Source organism: Polypterus senegalus, chromosome 4, assembly GCF_016835505.1.
Source record: "Polypterus senegalus isolate Bchr_013 chromosome 4, ASM1683550v1, whole genome shotgun sequence".
Classification (NCBI taxonomy): domain Eukaryota; kingdom Metazoa; phylum Chordata; class Cladistia; order Polypteriformes; family Polypteridae; genus Polypterus; species Polypterus senegalus.
The window spans coordinates 15,810,233-15,829,475 of record NC_053157.1 but is presented as its reverse complement, the minus strand read 5'-3'; the positions used below and the strand labels follow the sequence as shown (position 1 = coordinate 15,829,475).

Genomic DNA, 19,243 nt, shown 5'->3' with positions numbered 1-19,243 from the left:
AATGTGAATAAGGTCATCATGAAAACAATAACACGCATTGTTTTCATAAAATTATAACTAAGTTGCAATTTCAAACACACTATTATGGATGGAGTTAATACAAATTTCATACACTAAATATCATTGGCATCTGTTTTTTGTCACACATCATTTTGTATGCAGTATTTTGGCACATGCAACATTTAATCAGAAAGCGTTTGAAGTATCAGACAAATAGTTCAGATAGCAAAGTCGATACTTTTATTATTAACATTCAATATATTTGTTGTAAAATATAGCCACTTAATGAAATAACTTGTGATAACCGTCAGTATTTATAGTATTTTTATTTAGAACATTGCATACACTGTATGTTACTTTTTTATTTTCTCCAAAGTAATATACTATTTATTTCTCTTCATACCCATTATGATCATGGGTAACTTTTACAAATGTCTCTGTAGTATAAAGAAGCAGCTTTTGTCATATAGCACTTTCTTGCTTTATAGTGCAGATGCATTGTAAAATTTTACAGTTCGTTTCTGTATTTTTCCATTGAAATTATTATCTCAAAACATTTTTATACAGTGCCTTTTTTATTTTTTGGGGTACTGTGTAGGGTAGGGGCCTGCAAGGTCTGTCCTGGATAGGCTGCATAGTTTTTATTCCAGCTCAGTTTCTTTTTGAGAAGTCGCTTATTGCTTTTGAAGTACTCATTGCTCAAGCAACATTTTTTTTATTCTAGTTGTCTCACTGGTTAAAATTTCCCACCCTTAATTTACATATTTTAATTTTCAAAAAATCACATTCACAGTTTCTAATTACTCCTTATTAGCAAAAAGGTGCAAATTAGCAGCAAGATGCAATATTCGAAGGAAACAGCAGTTCTCCTTGTAATTGTTTCCATATACACCTGTCTGAATTCCTCATCAGCTTTATAGTTTAATGGAATATTTAGAAGGAAAATGAAGAACTGGGAATTAATGCTTCACTTCAGGGTATACATCTTTTAAAAGATATGCTTGGAAAGGAAAAAAATCTACAATGTGAGAATGATCTGACGTGGCCGAACACTAACAAGCCATGAAATAAAATATAATCTGTTACTACAAGGATTGCTTACTAAATGAAAAATTGGCTTGGAACAAAAATCCGCAGCTACTGTGGGCCACCAAGACCATCTTTGAAGTCCCCTAGTACAGAGCTTTTGTACAATCGTACTGTTAGTAAGATTAGGTGGCTTTCTTAGTGTAGCATCAAGAGGAAACTATTAAAGCAGTAACCCTTGGTTTAAAATATAATGCTTTCGATTAAGCACATGAGAGGGGCTGATAGTGTTACCGCACCCACAACTAACTGTCTGGATTGTGACCCGAGTGCAGCAGGTGACACCTCAGCACCACACTGGAGCACCGTGAGGTTTTTTCTGCCACCCCAACCCCAAACCCCCTCCCAACCCAGTGGCTGGTACCAATCCTGCCACCAAACCAACAGGGCTGGATGCAGATTAACATCATATCCCAGACAAATCAATTGCGGATTAAGGGCATTGCTCAAGGGCCCAACAGAGTAGAGTCACTTTTGGCATTTACAGGATTCAAACTGGCAAACTTACGATTGCCACCGCAGATCCCTAACCTCAGAGTCAGATCCCTCCGCCCTGACGCACTTGATAAGAGTTTTACATCCGTAATATTGTCATGTTGTGAGTACAGAGAAATCTTTATTTGAATGTCTGACACTGTCCACTACCATGACAGACAAGAATGTAGTGTAATACATAATTTTAATCAATAGAATGCAAAAGTCATCTTACTTGGTGTACTCCTTAATCCTTAATAATGGAATCATGGTGGTGCTACTTAGCAAGCTCATCCTGAAAGAAAGCGACCAATGGTTCAAGCATTTGAAAGCCTTTTTACTGTATATTAACAAAGAGTTACACTTTGTGAAAGCCTTAGCAGCATAATTTCTGTCTGCTGATACTTTAGAGTCTAGACTTAACATGTTTGCATTTTGGTGCCACAATGACAACAGTTTGAGCCTTTAAGAAAAATACCTCTGAACTCAACATTTTAGTATTTTCGTTTTATACTGATGACCACAAAAAGCCACTCAAATGAATTCAGAATGTATAAACTTATTAGAGGAATAAAAGCTGTAGGTTATTTCCATACTGAAAAGCTAAGAAGGTTAAAATCCCAATTTTTCAGCCCGTTGTGCACCTCAAAAGGAAAACGCAGGTTAACATATATTGGAAGGGAAAGAGGGAACATAGCCAGGGCAGATGAAACGAGATAAGGTGTACAATAGTAGATGTGAAAAGGCTGCCAATAGAAAAGATGAAAAGAGTAATTTAAAAAATTATTTTACAATTAAGGCATGGGGAAATATATGATACTAAGTTAAAAATGAGCTTAGCTTCTTCTGTTTTTCTTTGAAAAGTGTCTTTGAAGCCCTCTGAAAGAACACAGAGTAATCAGTGTGCCTATCATCAAGGTATTTGAAGTGTTCTACAATAGCCTTTGTAAGGTCTTTCATTTTAACGGCTCAGACATGCTCCTTTAAACAGTCTGCTAGCTGTCTCCCGGATTCACTTATATAGAAGGCCGGACACTTCCTTTAAGAAATACAGGAAGGCAGAAGGCCCGTTGTTTAAAAGATTGTTACGGTGGAATGGGAGCACCAGCAAGATGCAGGTTTCATTATTGGGATTCCTCATTGAGTCGGTTGTTACAAGGTCTACCCCTGGCTTGATTGAGGGCCCCATCTGTTATGTGGGAAGGGTGTCCTCCATCAATGAAGAAACTCCTCATTCAGAGCACTTCATTCCAAAAATGAAACTTATCACTGCAAGGGCGGCAAAGTCAAATGGAACTGTGAAAAGGGTAGAGTTTTTAGTATACCAGGGATGGATGAAGCTGTGGTGAAGTTAATTGTTAATTGTTGTCTTGTATTAGACGGAGGTTTGAAGTCCTAGAAAGGTGAAAGAAAGACAGATATCTAAAAATGGTAGAGTTGTGGAAACATCAGCTGCAGACCTGAGAGATGGAAACTAGTTAAGTCATTAATGAATTCTTGTAGCTGGGTTCTTGCCCAAGAGACAGCACCAACACAATCGTTGATATACTGTATAGTATCTTTTTGTGCAGATCCGGTAGGTAGAAAAACGCTCCACTTATTCAGATGTTGGCATAGCGAGGTCCTATTCTAGTAACTATTGTAACTCCACCGACCTGGTTGGGACAAAAAAAAGTTTCAGAGTTAACGTTTCAAAAGTATAACTCAGAGTAACTTTTATAGCAATAATGCTGATGGCTTTTACATCAAGTTTTTTTTTTTTATTATATTTGTACTAAGTGATACTTTTTATTTTTCAAACTCCTCGATGAAAACTGAGTCACTGATTAATCACCAAGTACATATGTTGCCGGAAAAATTTCAAATGTTATTCAGTTTGTATTGTTATGTAATACCCTCTTAGTAGTTTCACGTATACTACCTGTCTAGTGATACAGAACAGCATATCCTGACAAACACCAGGTACTAAACTGAACATTTCAGGAAGTAAAATCCAATTTATCTGAGCAGGCAGTGGCCTGCTAACCCTATTTTAAAATGCAGTGAGCATGAGTGCCAAATGCTTCTGATACGTTCTTTTACTATCTTGACCCAGATAGAAGTAGCGAGACTGAGACTAAAAGTGACATGTGAAATTGAGGTCATTATTTTAAAAAATATGACGTACTTGCACAATATATTACCTTTTTCAATCCTTTGTCTTCCTCTTTCTTTTCCCTTTTACTTTTCCGAGGGATTTCATTTTTAGACAAAAAGTAATATACCGAGTAAAGCATCTCATAATAGACAATATTTGAAAGATAATTCCATGCAGTCCTACAGAATTTTATTCCTCCTGTTTGGAGCTTTGAAGGACATCACACAGGCAGCCTTTGAAGTAGACAGACCAGGCTGTTTGTTGACCTTTATCTGTGTTTCATGACATGTTGTGTTTTTGTTTTTGTTTTTTCTCTCATCTGTAAGCAAGTAGAATATTAATAATTATTTTTTTTCTCATTCAGGCATTTGAAAAATGGAAAGAAGAAAAAGATGCACACCTAATGGAAACTTGTAAAAAGCAAAAACAAGCAATGAGGAAAGATCAACAGAAGGTGGATGAAGAAAAAGCTGAAAAGGAAAGGCAGTGCAAGGCTGCATTTAATAACTGGTAAGCTTAGCTATGCACTTAAACTATACAGTTTGCAGGGTGGCTTTTGTTAAAGGCCTCAATAAACAGATATAATACTTTTTGAAAATTGTAGTAGCCCTTAAACAGTCAGGTAACCCAGCCTTAAAAGAGCAGTCACCTTTGCATAACCAAAAATCCATTTGTATTAATTTTGAAATAACCAAAGCTATCCAGCAGGGGTTGCTAACTCCCTTGGTGGAATAAGTTCTTTTGTAATTGCAGCATGTTACATAACCCGAAATTATATAGATATGATATTAAAAGGCGATACCTCTCCCTTAGTGAAACGGCGGTAAGAAATCACATAGGAGAAATAACTTAGCCTTCTTTAATGATGATTTATACGGTATAACAGATGAGGAAGCCATGACAAGACCTTTCAGGTAGTGTGTATAGAGTCTACCATTTGTGTCGCTGCTTTTGAAGGATTTTCCGTATCGGATGACGTTATCTCACATCTGTCTGTCGGCTTCAAAGGTGTGCCGGGCAATGTTCCAGGGCTTTATACTTTTTCTCCATGTGCAGGTCCCCATTAAGGTAAATCATGCTATTCCAAACAAGGAAAAGAAGATCCAGTGTCATGCTGACTCTGACACAAAGAATTAGTACAATGCCTGTTTCGCAGTTGTCCTTTTCTTGTCTTCTAATGCTTGCCTAGCAGTTCTAAATGATGAGCCCCTTTGTGCTAAATCTGGCCTTCTGTTAGTTGTACATGTGAGTGGATTTATGAAATATTTTTCGTACAGAGCACAGTGACATATTAAACTTATTACACCAAAAAAATAAGAAAATAGCTTTATTTCCTAACACAAAGCATTACTGAATTTGCTTTGGAGCAACCCTGTGAAATACTAACAGGATACTTCAAGGATTTAACCTCCTGGGTAGCACATGTTATCACTGCCTGTATGGAGTTTTCCTGTTATCCCTTTTGCTTGAAGGGGGTTCTTTTCGGGTATCCTGTTTTTCTCTGCACATCCCAAAAACATTATTTGTTAGATAAATTGGTTATTCCAAATCGGCCATTATTGATTGAGGATGGGTGCCTGCATGAGTAGACCTGGTAATGGACGGGTGCACAGGCCAGTGTTGATGCCCTTCTTAAGCCCAGTTCTGCTATGATAGGCTCTGACCCCTCACAACCGGGACTTAGATTAAGCTGGTTTGAGAATATTATGTTATACATTTGTTCCAGTGTGGTTTCCCTTTCTTTTTTAGATCCACATCCCTGATGCGGCTTTATCCAATACCCTGAAATTAACCGCATAGTTTATTAGTTTATGGCATCTGATTGTAATTAACCTGTAACAATACAATGGTCCACGAAATGGCCAAACTATTCCAAATACCATAGCCATTTTAGCATTGTTATTCTCACTGCACCACTCGGAATATTTATCCCACTGTATCTGAGTGTGGAGTCACAGCTCTGCAGCAGCTGATCGGAAAGAGAATTATCGGGATACAGCATCAAGTGCACGTAAGTTACTTTTCATGCTGACCGGGATTTATGAAGCAGAAGAACATGGAAGATGGCGTATGCACAGATTTATGCATCTTGATTTTTTTTGTGCGTACGCAGTGTTTTAGTGTGAAATCTGCGCACAGCGTTATGCGTGAGGCCCCAGGTCATGTCAGTTGCAGAAATTCTCAGATGAACCTGCATTTACTGTATTTGGTGTATCAATGAGGAGGATTAGACAGAGGAGAGGAGTCAGGTGGAAAACTTTGTTTCTTTGTGTAGAAACAATTGTCTGCAATTTAACATCAGAAATGGATGTACAGGTGATGCACTCCTACAAGTACTTGGGGTCCACATCTATGACAGGCTGGACTGGCCTCATAACATAGATGAACTCTATAAGAGGAGGCAGAGCATCCTCTTTATTCTTAGATATCCCAGAATTGTGGATGTCATTACCCACTTTAACGGAACGCAGTCTCCTCTCTCTCTCTCTCTTTCTGTCTTATAGTGCTCTTTACATCTGTTCATCTGTCTGTTGAGATGCTGTTAAAAATAAATAATATTCCTCCTGGGAAGAAATAAAGTTCTATCTATTGTAATTGCCCAAAGGATGCAGAGAGTCTACAGTAATTATTTGTAGATCCAGCCAGCCAACCCCGTTCAATTTCAGAAACACAAAGTACTACGGCTGTAGGCTTGATAAACAAAAACTGGGCCAATCCAGCCTTGACAATCACAATACAATAAAATATTTGCATTGGGAAACTCAAGAGCTCCCTCTTCTTGGCATCTCCAGGTTAAAATGAGATGACATTCCTTGGGCACAACCTCCATTTATATTATCCTGACTGGAAGGGGTGGGGCTTCTAGGGGCTCTGCAATTGGTGGAGTCACATGCCCTCTCTGAAGTTCTTCTTGGAACTGCCAGTTGGAGAGAAAGGACTGTTAGCGACTGTGCCTCCTCTTGGTTTGATGTGGTATTACTTACTGTACCTTACTTCTTGAGTCTTGAAGGTGTTCCCCAGATGCACATATGTTACACTACCTATGTATCAGTACCAGTACATATGTTATATAGAAAACGCCTACACGTAGAAGTCTGTGTGTGTGTGTATAATACACAAGCGAGGCGAGCTCATTGGCAAAACGAAACCTCAGAGGAGTGAGAAACTCACTTAGCCGCTAATGCACAACTAATGCGATTGATTGATTGAAGTGCCAGAATCCATGGTTTTTAGGAGCCTGGTCTTTTTACAGCATTGGCTTCCACAGCTAGTTTTACATATAAACGTCTACGCATGCAAGTGTGTGTGTCTGTCTGTCCGGCCCGGAAGTGCGAGGCTACAGCATGAAGCTCAAAGAGCCGGCAAGGCAGCCCCAAGTTAACAAGTCGGAAGAAGAAAGAAATACGAGGGTACAGCATGAAGCTGAAAGAAAGCGACTCCGTCACCAAAGTGAAACTGCTGAGAAAAGACAAATGAGAGAGAAACTCACTTAGCCGCTGATAGACAAGGAGGGCAAAACAAAAACGGCGACTCTGCATTTCAATTTTTTTTTCTGATGATTTCAATAGTTTATTATATATTATTACATTATTATAATATAATGCTGTAATGAGAATAGCTTCAGAGTTTTAACTAATAATTTCAGTAATTTATAACAATTTCTGCTTTTTAATATACAGAAACAAAAGGAAAAATGTTTTGAATATTTTCATTTTATTTTTCAATTCATACATCCATTTTCCAGTCAATTAGAGTACAGGGATTAGTGTTAGGACATGATGCCGTTCTAATGCACCACTTTTACATAACTGAGCTCAAGTAAAAATAAGTAAAAATGAATAATCATGTATATTTATTAGCAGGCATTTTTTTTCCATAACTCTTTCAGGGTGGGGGGTGCTTTGAGTCAACACATAGGGTTGAGGCGGATATCGACATTAATCAACATCCAGAAGTAGAGGGCAGTAATCGGCCATAAACATCAACAAAACCCCCCTGTTCCTTTTTAGTTTGGCTCTGTTTGCTAGCAGATTGCTGCATGCATTATGTGTTACACTGGTGCCGCTGTTCCAGGCATCTACTGCTGCATACTGTGACTGCTGTCACCACTTGTTGCTTGTCTGCTGCCAGCTGTGCTAGATGGCCACCGCTAGCTGGGCAAAGACGTCTGATCGAGGATGGCTGCTGCTGGCTGCCTTCACCTGGGTGCCAGCTGTTACAGTGGTCACAGTGTGCAGCCACAGATGCCTTTAACAGCGGTGCCAGTTTAACACATAATGCAAGCAGTGTAATGTGGCAATGCACGCCATTTCTTGCTTCTAATGTTACCATACCTTGCAGGACTATGCTGTGTAATACAGGGTGGTCCAGATCTAATTATGCAACTTTTAATGCAATGCAGGAAAACAATACAAGACAAAAGAATTTTTCGGAATATCTTGTAATAAACGAACTGTCTCTCTGCCATTTTGGAATGCAGGGCAGGTGCTGCCATCTATCGGCAACAAAAGTAATTTTTTTGTGAATTCTCTGTGTAATAAACTTAAGTTATAGCGTAATAAAAATTGGATAATTAGATCTGGACCACCCTATAGGTATGTGAATTCACATAGTGCATATGCTCATGGAACATAAAACACAAGGACGTTTGTCATAAATCAATATTTTATGTTGATTTATGTGTGAAACCATTGATTTGTGCGCTTTTCAGAAAACTGAGTTTTTTGGAAAAAATATTCAGCCTTGGTCCAAAACAGGAGATATTAACCCTCAAGAACAACTAAAAGTGGAGGAATATACTATAGTATATTCCTATGTATGTATGTATGTATGTATGTATACATTAGCACAAAGATATTGTAATATACTTATACAGACTATATAAGGGTTCATGACAGTGTGAAAGAAGTCACCCTTGGACACACAAAAAGATTTGGGGCAACCACCCATATGTTGTACCTAGCTGCAATGGTTAATTGAAATTGCACAGATGTGCTCAAGATAAGTTCTCAACATAAACTGATGAGTAGTGGCAAAGATGGTCGCTTTAAAGGCCATCAAAGGAACTGATGTCTTCTATGTCGGAACCGTAAGTGGCGTCTTTCTTAGGGGCCGGAAACCAAAAGTGAAATCTTATTGGGAGTTGGAACCAATACTTACGTCACTCTTGGTGCCGGAGCCAGATGTAACGTCACTCTTGGTGCTGGAGCCGGAAGTGACACCACTCTTGGTGCTGGAGCCGGAAGTGACACCACTCTTGGTGCTGGAGCCGGAAGTGACACCACTCTTGGTGCTGGAGCCGGAAGTGTCGTGTATGAGAAATCAGGCAGGTTTTTCCGTGTTTGGTCTGCAGAGAACGGTTTAGTGTGCCCCACCACCCCCTGGCCTGTCGTGGAATTACCTTCTTTCGGTCCACTCCGCTTCCTCCTACTCACGTGTGTGACAATAGCAAGTGACCTATCTTCTGCGTTGTCTCGTCAAGACTTGGGTCCAAAATAAAAAGATTTTTTCTAATGTTTCTTTGACTTTACCAGGTTACATTATAGGCCGTTATCCTCTTAACATGTGGTCATCCTGTCTCAGAAGTTCTACCTTTTAAGTTTCTCCATATACTACTGCTTCTTCTTCCTCCAAACCCACAGTGTAAATGTTAAAACAATTTTTAGAATATATTCTGTAAAATGTAAAAATCGAAAAATACTGCTGCAGCAATGGATCATCTTTAGTTTTAAAAAATGCAAAACAAGGTAATACCGGTAATTATTAGGGCAAAATTTTAAATACACCCACATTTATACCTTTTTGTTTTATTAATTTCTCTAAAAGTCTGAATTTTTTTATTTTTTACTTCCAAGATCTGTAAACCTATCAGTTGTTGTTCATGATTTTCTCAAACTGAGATCCTTTTTGCAACATTATTGTTAAAATAACTAAAATGTTAAATAGCAATAGTGAATGATTCATTTGTAAATGTATAGTACTATAATACAAGCTATATACAGTAAATAAATTCTGAAAAAGTAATTCCAGTTTTTTTTCGCTATGCTTTTTCTGTGATGTTCAGCTTATACAATTTTTTTTTTCCCATTTAGGAATAAGAGTAAGGAAACAATGCTTCAGGATAAGATCAAAGCAGAGCGTAAATCACAAAAGATAATGAGAGAGACAGTTAAATATGAAAAGGAAATGAAGGAAAAACTGGCTTTGGACATGTATGATCAGTGGCTGGCAAGTATAATTTTTTGTGCCTTTAAAAAATAATGGCTTTCCAGTGAACCTTCATGTTTTAGATTATATTATTTTTACTTTCAGTTACATTTCCTGTTTTGTTTTTTAAGCATGCACATTTATTGTCTTTCTGAAGAAAAACAAAACCACTAAATTCTGTATACCGGCATACAAATAACCAAATGTATTTGTCTTCTTATTTTTTCCTTCCATAGTTGTAAAAATGTCATTGAAGTCTCCTCTTAAACTTTCAGATTTTATCTCCATTCTGTCATCACAGGTTGTAGTTCTCAATCCTAAATCGGCCCAGCCTCTCCCTTCATTGGGCTTCCTCTAGCACTGCTATGTCTAATTTCTAATCTGGAGACCAAAACTGCATACCGTACTCCAGATGAGGCCTCGCCAGTGTATTAAACAATTTACTGACGTGTATTCTACACATTGTGATATTTATAACCTAACATACTATTAACCTTCTTTTTTGCTTCAGTACACTGATTAGAAATGAGTACATTAGAAGGTCCGCTCAGGTTGGATGTTTTGGAGACAAAGTCAGAGAGGCGAGATTGCGTTGGTTTGGACATGTGCAGAAGAGAGATGCTGAGTATATTGGGAGAAGGATGTGAAGGATAGAGCTGCCAGGGAAGAGGAAAAGAGGAAGGCCTAAGAGAAGGTTTGTGGATGCGGTGAGAGAGGACATGCAGGTGATGCGTGTGACAGAACAAGATGCAGAGGACAGAAAGATATGGAAGAAGATGATCTGCTGTGGCAACCCCTAATGGGAGCAGCCAAAAAAAGAAAACACTGTCTTGATATAAATGGTGTTGAGTCCACTACAACTCTCTGGTCCTTCTCAAAAAGTGTGCTTTAAAGTTTCAGACCTTCCACTGTGTACAGTGATCCTCCGCCTATCACGGAAGTTACGTTCCAGACCCATCAGCGATAGGTGAAAATCCGCGATATAGAAACACCATATAAATAAGTATTTTTCTGTAGTTTAAGCCTTAAAATACCCCTCCCACATGCTTTAAACACATGTAAACTTTTTAAAACACACTTTCTAAACACATTTGATATGTGGATGTCGGGCTAAGGATATGAGTAACATAATAATAGTGTACCGTACCATCAATTTATTCAAGCCATAATGGCGATCGACGTCCGCGTAACGTTTTCCTTCCCTTCTTAGAAGATGCAGGATGCTTGGAAGCCATCATAGGGCTTAAAACAAAATGGAGAGTTCACAAAAAGTTTGCTCACAACAATCGGACCACAAGCAAGATATGCTATACGCAGAGAACTGAGATGCATCAGGGACCCACGCTTGCTGTTCTTGCAAGATTACACCTTGTTAGCAGCAGCCAATCGGAGCCCAAGAGAATGAAAATCCCACTCTGATTGGTTGATTCTCCTCTTTCAGCCAATAACGGGCCTTGTAAGAAATCATCTGGGTACTGTAACGTGAAACTCTTTGTCTGCTGTAGTGATTGCTGAAAACCGTATGCTTTGTTATGAATTGGCTGCAAAGTACACTACAGGTAGGATGTACTTCTTGAATTTTTCCGCAATATAGCGTGGGCACGATAGCTGAATCGCGATATAGCAGGGGATCACTGTATTCAAATCAAATCTACCTGGGTCTTGATTCTTTACTTTTCAGTACTGTAATCCTGAAGGATCTAAGAAGCTTTATTTTGGAATTTAAACAATAAGAAAGTACCATGATGCACTGTATCCCCATCCATGGTTCACATCTGCCTTTATATCTTGATGCTGCTAGACAGGCTTGGACTTCCAGTGGCCTTAAAATTTGATAAAGTGTGTTCAGTAAATTGATGAATGCTTTGCATAATATTTATTGTAATCAATCATCATCTATGATATCAAAAGTGTTTTTTTTGGGTTCTGAAATAGAAAATGCACAATAAACCGTAAATGCCAGAAACATGTAATACTTGTATCTTAGTTCAGTAACAGTATTATTATTTGCACCAAAGAGTGCCATTTTCATGTTCAAGCTCAGTACACATTATTCACATCTCAAAGGTCAAATGAAACTGGAAAAAAACACCTCTCCTAAATCATTACATCTTCTACGAGTCACACAACCCTGTCTGTCCCTGAAAAATTAACCTGCTCTGCTTCTAGGTCCCAAGTGACTAAGTTAATAAGGCGCAAAGGTTGCGTGAGTCAGTCTACCGTTTTGACATTTATTGATCTGCCGTCTAGGGGCAGATGTTAAAGGCATGGCCTGTGAGGTGTTAGAGAAACAAATAAACATTCCTTCACACACTACATTTTACAGTACACAAAAAAAGGCATTAACTAGAAAAATAAGAGAAGCTGGCCATTATTCTTCGCGCTGACAAAAAAATTTGCTCAAATGATACATCTTTCTATTTTTGTTTTTGCTCCTGCTCACAGTCATCCATCCATTGTCTAACCCGCTGAATCCGAATACAGGGTCACAGGGGTCTGCTGGAGCCAATCCCAGCCAACACAGGGCACAAGGCAGGAACCAATCCTGGGCAGGGTGCCAACCCACCGCAGGACACACACAAACACACCCACACACCAAGCCCAATTTAGAATCGCCAATCCACCTAACCTGCATGTCTTTTGGATTGTGGGAGGAAACCAGAGTGCTCGGAGGAAACCCACGCAGACACGGGGAGCAGTCAGCGAGGGTTTATGTCAGCAGCGACATGCTGAGGCCAGTTTTCAGGGAGATGCAATCTATTCTTTTTTTGGTCCACTATGAATTAGTTTGTCCTGTGATGGACTGGGCATCCTTCAACAGATGATGCTTGCTGCTACAGATGTAGACACTTGCTCCCATTGACTAAACTTGATAAGTGTGTTAAAAATGGGTAGGTAGAATTTTATATATATATATTTATATATATATATTTATATTTATATATATATATTTATATTATATATATATATATATATATATATATATATATATATATATATATATATATATATTTATTTATATTTATATACATATATATTTATTTATATATATATACATATATATTTATTTATATATATATATATATATATATAAACGTTTAAGCATGGAAGTGTGTGCGTTTGTCTTTCCGGCCCGGAAGTGTGAGGCTACAGCATGAAGTTCAAAGAGCTGGCAAGGCGAACCCAAGTTAATGAGTCGGAAGATGAAAGAAGCACAAGGCTACAGCATGAAGCAGAAAGAAACTGATTCCGTCACCGAGGAAAGACAAATGAGAGAGAAACGTACTTAGCTGCTGATAGACAAGGGGAGCGAGCACATCCGCAAAACAAAACCACCAACTCTACATTTCAATTTTTTTTTTCCTGACGATTTCAATTGTTTCTAGGAGTCCGGGATTTTTACATAAGAATGAATAATCAGGCTAGTCAATTAAAATGAATCTGTTACGGCCCATCCTAAAACCTAAAAGATCTTCTTCTTCCCCCACATTCTCTCTTTCGCACAGTGGCTATCATGATTGCTTCTTTGTGGTTAATCAGTTTTGTCCTGCCAGATGTTAAATAAACAGACGCGCACATATTACACTTAGCTTGTCTAGAAGATGGTACAGGTAATGTAATTTGTATAATACTGCACTAACAACTTTCAAAAAGTTAGAAAGCTGGAATGTCATTATCTCATATGCAGTAATTGAAATGAAAATGCATTAAACATGAAGAGCAGAGTGAATATGGATTCTCTGTCTGAAGGTGCAGACACTCACAATTTGGTCATCAGCTTGAAATGAACAAAAGCTGTCTTGACAAATAAAATGCTAGCAATATGAATAATGAGAACAGCCAGACAAAAACATTCCAACTCAGCATTAGAAGAAAACTGGATGACTTTGGAGACTGAAACTTGTTCTGCCATACAGGAAGACTTCTTTACAAAAAACTGATGTCAGCATAAAATGGCAGGTTTGCTGTATAATTGAGAGAATTTATATACATGGATATATTGACTCAGTTTTATACATATAAATTTAGCATCCAGGAATATCTTTCTATGGAAAATAGCCTCATAAATTAAGCACAACATAACAGTGCTCAGTACTAATTTGTATTTTATTTCTGCGCCTCAATTTCAATACCCATAATTACACTTACTGTCATTTTACTCGTATCCTTTATTAGACTACACCAAGATGTCTATGCTAGTGTCACATATTTGGATTGTGTTGAAGACAATGTAGAAACTTGATTAATCCAGTTCTTGGTCACAGTAACCCAAAGGCTATCTTAGCAGCAGAGCTGGCAGGTGGGGTGAGGTAATAAGGGTGAGGGTGGCATTTTCATCCATCCATTATCCAACCCGCTATATCCTAACTACAGGGTCACAGGGGTCTGCTGGAGCCAAACGCAGGGCACAAGGCAGGAAACAAACCCCGGGCAGGGTGCGCACACACTAGGGACAATTTAGGATCGCCAATGCACCTAACCTGCATGTCTATGGACTTTGGGAAGCAAACCTGGGTCTCCTAATTGCGAGGCAGCAGCGCTACCCACTGCGCCACTGTGCTGCCCTGCATTTTCATTCAATATTATTTTATTTTTTTTAACCTTTCAGAAATTTAGATTAAAAATTCAGTTTTATATAAAATATATACACGTAGTTTCTTATTTGTATAAAAACTTTAAAAACTAAGAAATACTTTCCTTTTAAAAATTTCAAATTGAACATAACGCTGATTGCACAGCTTCGCCGCAAAGCTAACTTCTGAGAATCAAAATGGCCAATGTGCACTTCAAAGCTACTTGTCAGTGCATGATATTGGCATTTGTTTTTTCTGATTTTTTTTTTTATATATCCGACTGTATATATTGATTGTCATTTTGTTAATTTCTGGAATGTTCTTAAGCTTCACTCACGTGTACGCTGTCTGTTAAATGCCTCTTAAAGGATAAGTTTGTTTTTCAAGTCAACATTATTTCTTTCTTCACTATTATGGTATAGTTTAATTTTCCAGATAAAACTGGGTATTAAAGTGAAATGTTTGTCTAATTTTGAAAAATCTCTTGTTTGTTCCTGCAGCTTACAATAGGGCTAAATGGGGACTAAAGGAAAAGCCTTAACACTTACCAAATATGTCTAACTTTCACTTTGAAGTAGCAAAGGTTTCGATTTAAGAAAATGTGCCTTTTGCATGTTTGCATTGGATTTATAAGGCATCCTTGCGATAACAAAATAAATTTAGGAATTATTATTATTTTATTGTGGTAATAATATATTTCCTGGTCTGTCAGACACTTGCAGTGTAACTTCTTTTTCTTCTGAAATTCTGTTTCGTCAGTGGTCATGTTCTTGTACTAACATACTATATTATATGACTATTTTTTCTGAAACAGCACTGACTTTTCGCCCATTTCATTCTGTGTCGTTATTTACAAAGCCTATATAGTGAGAATCCCACCAAGAGGCAGCATAGTGAAAAGAGTTTTGTTGTAATTTGTACATGTAATAATAAATATAAGCTGATTACACTCTGTTATATTTTTAATAAAAGCCTTCTATGTTTGGAAGAGCCAGGCTACCCTACCCCAAAGGAACTGCAAATAAGTAGCTAACTTTAGCCTCTTCGATGAATTGCTCTTGCTGTGATATTATAATAAAAGAATTGAGGACACCTGTTTAAATGAATAAACTCTATGACACTCCCTCTTACCAGTCAAGCTATAAATACACAGAAAGAATGTGTGAAATTAGTTCAGGCCACAATGCAGTGAGGCACTTTTTGGTTTAAATTTACAGTATTTGTCCAGTGGCCAATACGCAATTGAAGCATAATCAATAGCAATCATGAGCAAGTGGATAACCTGCCAGAGGTAAACGCAACTACTAAGGAGGTACTGAGGGATTTGGAAATTGTAGAGGGAGAAGTGCTGCTCAGATTAAACAAGATGAAATCAAACAAATCACCAGGCCCAGATAATATTTATCCTTGTGTTTTTAAGGAGGCTAGTGAGTACATATATAAACCCTTGACACATATTTTTAGGAAGTCACTACGCACTGGAGAGATTCCAAAGGACTGGAAAATGGCAAATATAATCCCATTATATAAAAAGGGTGACAGGGCAGATCCAAGCAACTATAGGCCAGTAAGCTTAACAAGCATCACAGGAAAATTAATGGAAGGAATTATTAAGGATAAGATTGAGCAACACATGGCAAGGACAGGAGTTATTCTGAACAGTCAGCATGGGTTCAGAAGGGGGAGGTTGTGTTTTACTAACATGTTGGAATTCTATGAGGAGGCAACAAAAGGATACGATCAAAGTGGAGCTTATGATATTATTTATCTGGACTTTCAGAAAGCATTTGATAAGGTGCCACATGAGAGGTTGGGCATCAAGTTAAAAGAAGTGGGAGTTCAGGGTGATGTTTTTAGATGGGTGCAGAATTGGCTCAGACACAGGAAGCAGAGGGTGATGGTGCGAGGAACCGCTTCAGAACTGGCCGATGTTAAGAGTGGTGTTCCACAGGGGTCAGTGCTAGGGCCGTTGCTATTTTTAATATATATAAATGATTTAGATAGGAATATAAGTAACAAGCTGGTTAAGTTTGCAGATGATACCAAGATAGGTGGATTAGCAGATAATTTGGAATCCGTTATATCATTACAGAAGGACTTGGATAGCATACAGGCTTGGGCAGATTTGTGGCAGATGAAATTTAATGTCAGTAAATGTAAAGTATTACACATAGGAAGTAAAAATATTAGGTTTGAATACACAATGGGTGGTTGGAAAATCGAGAGTACACCTTATGAGAAGGATTTAGGAGTCATAGTGGACTCCAAGCTATCAACTTCCCAACAGTGTTCAGAAGCCATTAAGAAGGCTAACAGAATGTTAGGTTATATAGCGCCTTGATGTGTGGAGTACAAGTCCAAGGAGGTTATGCTCAACCTTTATAATGCACTGGTAAGGCCTCATCTTGAGTACTGTGTGCAGTTTTGGTCTCCAGGCTACAAAAAGGACATAGCAGCACTAGAAAAGGTCCAGAGAAGAGTGACTAGGCTGATTCCTGGTCTACAGGGGTTGAATTATGAGGAAAGATTAAAAGAGCTGAGCCTTTACAGTTTAAGCAAAAGAAGATTAAGAGGTGACATGATTGAAGTGTTTAAAATTATGAAGGGAATTAGTACAGTGGATCGAGACTGTTATTTTAAAATGAGTTCATCAAGAACACGGGGGCACAGTTGGAAACTTGTTAAGGGTAAATTTCGCACAAACATTAGGAAGTTTTTCTTTACACAAAGAACGATAGACACTTGGAATAAGCTACCAAGTAGTGTGGTAGACAGTAAGACGTTAGGGACTTTCAAAACTCGACTTGATGTTTTCTTGGAGGAAACAAGTGGATAGGACTGGCGAGCTTTGTTGGGCTGAATGGCCTGTTCTCGTCTAGATTGTTCTAATTCTAATTCTAATATTGTATTTGTTTCAGATTAAGAAAGAAACGCAAGAGCGAAAACAGCAGAAACAGAAGAAATTTAGAGAAATCTTGGATGAGCCTCCTCCTCCATGGTGCCCTCCTAGTAAAACTGTACCATTTGGGAAATAATGTACTGTATACACTAATAGGACTGGGTATTTTTATTCTGCATGAATTTAACTAAATATGAAAGATTTTATATTTTTATATTAATTTATTTTTATCTGTAGGCACTCATGATTTAATCACTTATATTTATTAAAATGTGTTCCCTTTTACTGGGCAGATTTTAAAACTGGTAACTGTGATGAGGACTTTGCATGTGAAATGTGTGATATTTTTTGATCAGATATTTCATGCAGGGCAAATATTGAATATGTTTTCTATGTAGAGTCTGTAAATAGGTCAGAATTTTAAAATTAGGAGTTTTATTCATAATTAATAATTGATCATTTAATTGTGTCAGAAGCAGGAATTATTTTAATATTTCCCTAATTTCTACAACACAGGAATAAAGCACACCTTTTACTGAACTGGAATTTTTTTTCTTCATTTCTCTCAGTCTTTTATTATTACATACTGTATTTGATTAGTAGGTTGGTGCAGCGATCAGTGCTGGGGTTGTGGGTTTCAGCACCACAGCTGTGCTGTTTGTGTGTGAGTTTGTTGAATTATGTAGGTCGCATAATGGATGGCTGGATTGATGGCTTTTTTTTTCTTTTAGATTGCTGTCTTCTGTTCTGGAAATAAAACAATGTTAGAAGGTTAGAATTCAAAATCAGAAACCAGAAATGTATCTGATCCGTATTTCAATGATGATGATTAATTAACATGTATTGTTAAGATCCTTTGATGGAAATCTCCTTGAAATTTCTTTGTTCTGCTAAGCATTTCAATTAATCTGTATTTTGTGTGTGCAATGTAATTTATAAAGTTTCAAATTGTATTATACCTGTAACCTTGTTACAGTGCTCAGAGTCTGTGTTCAGTGAAAAGAACAATGTCAAAATAATTATAAAAAAAAACTGAAAACTTTAGCTTTCAGGTATGGAACTGGGCTAACTTATGTAACTGCAGTTCCAAAAATGACAGTTATGAAGACATAAGGCAAGCAAAACAGACCATGCCAGATTTCCCATATCAAACTGTAAGTAAAACATAAAATAGTTCAAAATGAGAATTCAGGGGTTCACCGACAAAAGCGCGATAGACATATGAGCGCCGACAAACCTGCTAACTGGTTTTCGAAAATGTGCGCCGACAAAATCGCGAGAGAGGCCAAGAGAGTGGGACGCAGCGCGCATTATCTACACATTATGTGCTAGGTTATAACTGTTATAACTGCTGATGGCATGCCGCGAACAAATAACTCAGTCGAGGGTTGGCATAACGCGTCGTATACAAAGCGGAATTACCAGCACTCGGGCAACCAGCAAGTCTAAATACGCTCAACTATCAAGACGTCTTGCTGCAATTCTTCCTACATATGCAAGGCGTGATCTTAAGGACTATCTGCGTGCCGTGCTGATGGCATGCCGCGTCTCATAATATTGACTTCTAAAATAAACATTATTATATATGCTTTAAACTAGTAATTCATATTTAATGAAACTTTCGCGATTTTGTCGGCACGATTTTGACGCCACATTTTAATCGGCGCTATTTTGTCGGCGCTCATATGTGTATCGCCCAAATGTCGGGTCACAGAATTCAGGACCACTCATTGGTGTGGTGATTGGTGCTGCCACTTCACAATGCAATGCCCACACCTCATGTTTGTCTGCATGGGCTTTTTTTTTTCTGCTGTTTTCTTCCCACATCTCAGGGATGTGTGCGTTTGGTTAGTCTACATTGGCCAC

At 38.0% G+C, this 19,243-nt stretch overlaps 1 protein-coding gene across 1 annotated transcript in view; it reads left to right on the top strand.

Moving 5' to 3' along the window:
- map9 (microtubule-associated protein 9) overlaps nt 1-17,932 on the top strand; it is a 79,640-nt gene extending 61,708 nt beyond the window's left edge. Inside the window, exons 13-15 of the mRNA XM_039752699.1 lie at nt 4,062-4,207; nt 9,790-9,925; nt 17,397-17,932. Of these exons, the coding sequence (XP_039608633.1) occupies nt 4,062-4,207; nt 9,790-9,925; nt 17,397-17,513 (399 nt within the window). The 3' untranslated portion in view covers nt 17,514-17,932. The remainder of the gene's footprint in view (nt 1-4,061; nt 4,208-9,789; nt 9,926-17,396) is intronic.
- The last annotated feature ends 1,311 nt before the right edge of the window (nt 17,933-19,243 follow it).